General features: G+C 36.6%; 1 protein-coding gene across 1 annotated transcript in view; it reads left to right on the forward strand.

Moving 5' to 3' along the window:
- Window positions 1–5,193, forward strand: part of LOC106874930 (NADH dehydrogenase [ubiquinone] flavoprotein 1, mitochondrial) — a 19,062-nt gene extending 13,869 nt beyond the window's left edge. Inside the window, exons 10-14 of the mRNA XM_014922844.2 lie at window positions 309–475; window positions 1,035–1,188; window positions 2,604–2,658; window positions 3,270–3,379; window positions 4,828–5,193. Coding sequence (XP_014778330.1) covers window positions 309–475; window positions 1,035–1,188; window positions 2,604–2,658; window positions 3,270–3,379; window positions 4,828–4,905 — 564 coding nt within the window. The 3' untranslated portion in view covers window positions 4,906–5,193. The remainder of the gene's footprint in view (window positions 1–308; window positions 476–1,034; window positions 1,189–2,603; window positions 2,659–3,269; window positions 3,380–4,827) is intronic.
- Window positions 5,194–5,393: the final 200 nt, after the last annotated feature.

The raw sequence follows: 5,393 nt of genomic DNA on the forward strand, positions 1-5,393 counted from the left end.
GCGGGTGGCACATAAAAGACACCATTTCGAGCGTGGCCGTTTTCGTGCGGGTGACACGTAAAAGCACCCACTACACTCTCTGAGTGGTTGGCGTTAGGAAGGGCATCCAGCTGTAGAAACTCTGCCAAATCAGACTGGAGCCTGGTGTTGCCATCCGGTTTCACCAGTCCTCAGTCAAATCGTCCAACCCATGCTAGCATGGAAAGCGGACGTTAAACGATGATGATGATGATGATGATACACAGAGAGAGAGAAAGAGAGATACATACACATACATTATATATACATTATTTGTATCTGGTTTTCAGCTGTTCAATATTTCTGGGCAAGTTAATAACCCCTGTACAGTGGAAGAGGAAATGTCAGTGCCATTAAAAGACCTAATTGAGCGACATGCTGGTGGTGTTATTGGTGGTTGGGACAACCTACTCGCAATTATTCCAGGTGGTTCCTCTACACCTCTTCTGACCAAAAAGTAAGTCTTTCATTTATGTTTTTTGTTCTTATATATAAATATGCCTTCATCATCAAATTACGCCCGTTTTTCCATACTACCTTTTGTTGGACAGGGCTCACAGCATCATGCTACACTTACCTTTTTGCCATCTGAATTGTACAGCAACAGAGAAAACTAGTCAGATGTTTGTCCTATCACCAATCACTTTGCATATATTATATAACTAGTTGTAACTTCAAAGTCACTGTCAACAAGGCACCCACTATGTTCTTGGAGTGGTTGGTGTTAGGAAGGGCATCCAGCTGTAGAAACCAAGCCAAATCAGACTGGATCCCATACAGTATTTAGTTGTGATCTTTTATAGTCAGAGTTCAAAACCTACCAAGTTCAGTTTAGCCTTTCAACCTTTCAAAGTCGATTTTAAAAAATACTAGTGGGTATACTAGGTGTTATTTCATTGACTGTTCCCTGCCTCAATTTGAGGATCTTGGTGAATGTTTGAAATCATTATTTTACTATTGTCAGACAGTATTTATAAAGTTTCTTTTTCCTCATTTATTTCCGATCTAATTTTCAGGCAATCAGAAGATGTTCTAATGGATTTCGACAGTTTGATCCAAGCTGGAACAGGTTTGGGTACAGCAGCTGTCATTGTGATGAATAAATCTGCAGATGTCATCAGATGTATATCTCGTTTAAGTGATTTTTACAAACACGAGAGCTGTGGACAGGTTAATACTGTTTCATTATTTCTACAACACTTATCAGTACAAACACTAATCTATACCCCTGAGCACTGCATGCAACAAACTCATTACAGGTGTGTGTGTGTGTGTGTGTGTGTGTGTGATAGCTGCAAACTCATGTTCTAGTATTGCCATTGCCTGATCGAAAGTCCCACACTTGTGAAGACTATAAACAACCATTTTTGCGATGGATCTTACTTTTTTTTTTCAAGCAATGCATGTGCATGATGATTTCCACAGGGACGTGAAAATATTTGGGTTGGTGTCCAGGCGCACGGTTGGCTCTCTGGGAATGAGAGGCACCTCTGTTGTTGTCACAACATTCCCCCAGGAGAGGAAAACTGAGAGAAAACCTGTGGCACTGACAATATTCAATGATGTAGACTAGTTCTCCTTTTTGAGTTTATGTTGTCTATGTTCAGCCAGTAGGATTGGATTTGTGCAAATCCTTTCCCACTATAAAAAAATCATCTTATGTGTACACACACACACACTCACATGTGTGTGTGTATAATTAGTTGTGAAGCAACATTGGCTACTCAAGGGCACAAGCTTAACAAGTACTCAGACACAAAATTCTTGGTTTTTGAGTCACTCATGTGGCTTCTCAGCTACAATAAAATGAAATGCTCTACTTTATGTATTGAATTCTGTTTCTCTTTTTCTCTCATTTGAATAATCATTTCAAGATTTGTTAATCCAGTGTTCTGCAACCAACAAATCTCAGTTGTATATGTAGTTTATATGCAGAGTTAGATCGTGTAAATTGCAATGTTATTAAAAGCTGTTGTTTAGCCCTAGTTTCCTGATTAAGTAGGTCTATGATCCAATATATTCCTTTCCTTTCTTTTAAGGGTATCTAAGAATGCATTGTTCTATATGCCCTTTCCTTATTTAAGATGGTATGCAGTGATTTTTTTTATTGAGTCTTATCATTAGAGGTTCTCACTAAAAGTATTTTTATTGTATTCTATACTTTAGGATTAAATATATTGAATCTATTGGAGTAAAAGTTCTTGCTCAAGGAAGCAACTCTCTAGACTTAAATGTTCTGATGCCTTAAATATTCAGTCTTCATCTTGCTTTTGTGATAGTTGTGATAGAATGTCAGTTGTATTGAATTGATACAAAGACTACAGTTTCAGGAAGCAAACTGAGATTATTAATAAATTACTGCAATAAATACTACTATAATTGCTGCATTGTACTAATACTGTACTACACTTATGCCACACTTTGCAAATACTATGCTACACTATGTACTATATAGTTTTATTGTATACTTTTGTTCTACTAAATCCTATTTCTATACTATTAATTTTGATTTCTATATTAAAAGCTGTAATGAAAATTCCTGATACCAGTTGTTCTATTTGAGATATTTTTTAATTTTTTCCTAGTGTACACCATGTCGTGAAGGGTGTGCTTGGATGCAGAAGATAATGACACGTTTTGGTGAGTAGACTACTGTGTAGTAATCTTTCTCTCTTTGTTGAGGCCAATTTATGGAGCTACAAACAACAAGGGGCTTGTTGTTGGTGGTGGCTCCAATTCAACTCTGAGCAAGTAGGCCACTGACTAGTAAGTAATCAGTCCCAAATGACCAGATCTTCTTGCTGATCAGTGCAGGTTGATGTAAACATCAATTGGTTGATGTAAACATCTGCTGTAATTGACTTACCAGGTCTCATGAAGCTGTAGTGGATGACACCAGCGCTGGACCACCAAATAGACACCATTAGCTTTTTATTTTGGTGAATATTCTTTTTTGGATTGTGTTTTGGCACTTCGTCTCTATCCAACCACCGTGCAGAACGCTTGCTATTGTTGAAAAGAATCCATTTTTCATCACATGTAACAATACGATGAAAAAATGGTTTGCTTTTATGTTGTGACAGCAAAGAACACCAAGTTTCAAGGTGACGTGTCATTTGATGCTCATTCAGTTATATGTAACAAAGGTGTTAAATGAAGACAATCAGGATAAAACATGAGATAAATTGAATAGTTTGACCTTTCTTTCTATATGTTTAATTTTCCTCATTTGATCCCAAATTTCTCTTCAGTTGCTGGTAATGGTCAACCAGAAGAAATTGATATGTTATTCGAACTGTCCAAACAGATTGAAGGTCACACCATTTGTGCTCTTGGAGATGGTGCTGCTTGGCCAGTACAGGTAAAACATAAATAATCATTTGCCTTTTTTTTTGTTACTTTTTCTTTCCTATCTGTTTTCTCTCTCTCTCTTTCTCTCTCTCTCTCTCATTTCTATGTCTGTCTTTCCATTCTTCAGTGATTGTGATACAGCTCTGTTTAATATGTTTATAACAGGGGGTTCTATAAGCTGGATTTTATCTCAGAACACTGAGTAACATAACCATCTTTCATAAAGTATGTTGTCCTATGCCCTACTGATTCTTCCCTCCATTCTTTTTTGTTGATACAGTTTACTATACTCTCAGATCAACACTGATCAAGCAAACCTATGATTGAAAGCATTCTAACTGTGATCATATCATCATTCTGTGGTTATCTAGAACTAAAGACCTTATTTGAAGTAGATTTTGCTGCTATTTCCGACGAATTAAAAGACCATGTCGGCTCATAGGAATACTATTTTAAAGAAGAGAAGTGGCTTCATGAGTGAAGTATTAAACTAACTCTTCATCAATCACAAGTTCAAATTTGCTGCAGACACTTCATTGTGTTTCTAGGCTGGACATTTAATTATGCATTGCATCATTCATCTTATTTATCAGATATTTTTGAGAAGATCAGCTGCAAAGATGTGCATCATATCCAAAAGAAAGTGGTGGTGTAGTGAGTGTGCATTGCTTGAAATGTTTGTCTTGAAACTATAAGTGTGATGAATTATTACTATCATCACTCCCACCACCACCATCACCATTAGTGTAAGTATTAGGAGGGCTGTGGACAGACAGTATCAGTGCAATGGCTGATCAAATGCCTTGTTGTATTTAGTTATATCTATTTATGTTATGTCTGTAAGTCATAAAATACAAAGTACATTCCAAAAGTTTTGAGGTTTGTTTTTTTTTGTTTCAAGTGAGACATTAATTTCATAGAAGTACAAACCTCTAATCTCCTTCAAAGTAGGATCCTCCAGCCACTTCATGAAGGCCCCATGGAAGACCCCCCCCCCAAAAAAAAAGTGAAGGTGTCCAGGACCCTTTTCACAGCATCCTTCATGTGAATGTCTTTAAAACAACTGCCCCTGTGGTTCTCCTTCAGCTTGAGGAACAACCAAAGTCTGGACTGCATGGAAGGTGCTGGTCAGTTTTGATGCCCATCTCTGTCAAGTAGTTGGTCAACAGGATGGAATTGTGGACTGGTACATTGTCCTGGTGCAGGTGCCATCGACCTAAGTGGAAGAGCTCTGTCCTTTTGCAACAAAATCTCTTTCTGAACTCCTTCAAAACTGCCACAAAGTGGAATAATGTGGTTGATTTTTGCTTCTCATTGTCCTGGAGTTAATAAATGCCAGTCAAGTACTGGGGCCAATAAAATTGACTGCACCCTTCCCCAACAAACGATTTGTGACTTTGTGTTTATGTAAGAAATCTTTATTAATATTATTGTTCTTTTTGTTTCTTCCTGTTGTAGGGTCTCATACGTCACTTCAGGCCTCTCATTGAAGAACGAATGCTCCAGTACAAGAAGAAGGTGGCTGCAAAGAACTGAAGCAAGAATGAGAAGCAGAGCAATTTTAAATTAGTAAAGAAATGAAAAAGAAAATCAATATATTTTAACCAGAGAACATTTTATGAATTAACCCTTTAAATGCAGGTTGTCCTCACCACCACCAATTGGTTCTTTCTTTAGAATATGTAGAATATGCACTGCACAGATATATATGTATATATATTATATATATATAATCAGCATTAAAGGGTTAAAGAATAAAGGTTGATGTGTTGATTTTGCTTTTTGTTATTTAGATTTCTAAATAAATTTCTATCAAGGGTTAAACTTGTTATTGTTTTTGTTCATTTCAGTTATTTAGTATTTTTTCTTATTTATAAAATTTTGTACTTAACTCTTTTATATTTCTTGTCCTCTTTATTTGTTCTTGTTCTGTTATTGTCTCTCTGCAACCTCTTCTCTCTACTATGTGTTGTTATTTTGTTAAATGTTTATCTCTTCCTCCACCTAACAACTGTGATGTCTCT

The sequence above is a fragment of the Octopus bimaculoides genome, chromosome 10 (assembly GCF_001194135.2).
Source record: "Octopus bimaculoides isolate UCB-OBI-ISO-001 chromosome 10, ASM119413v2, whole genome shotgun sequence".
NCBI lineage: Eukaryota > Metazoa > Mollusca > Cephalopoda > Octopoda > Octopodidae > Octopus > Octopus bimaculoides.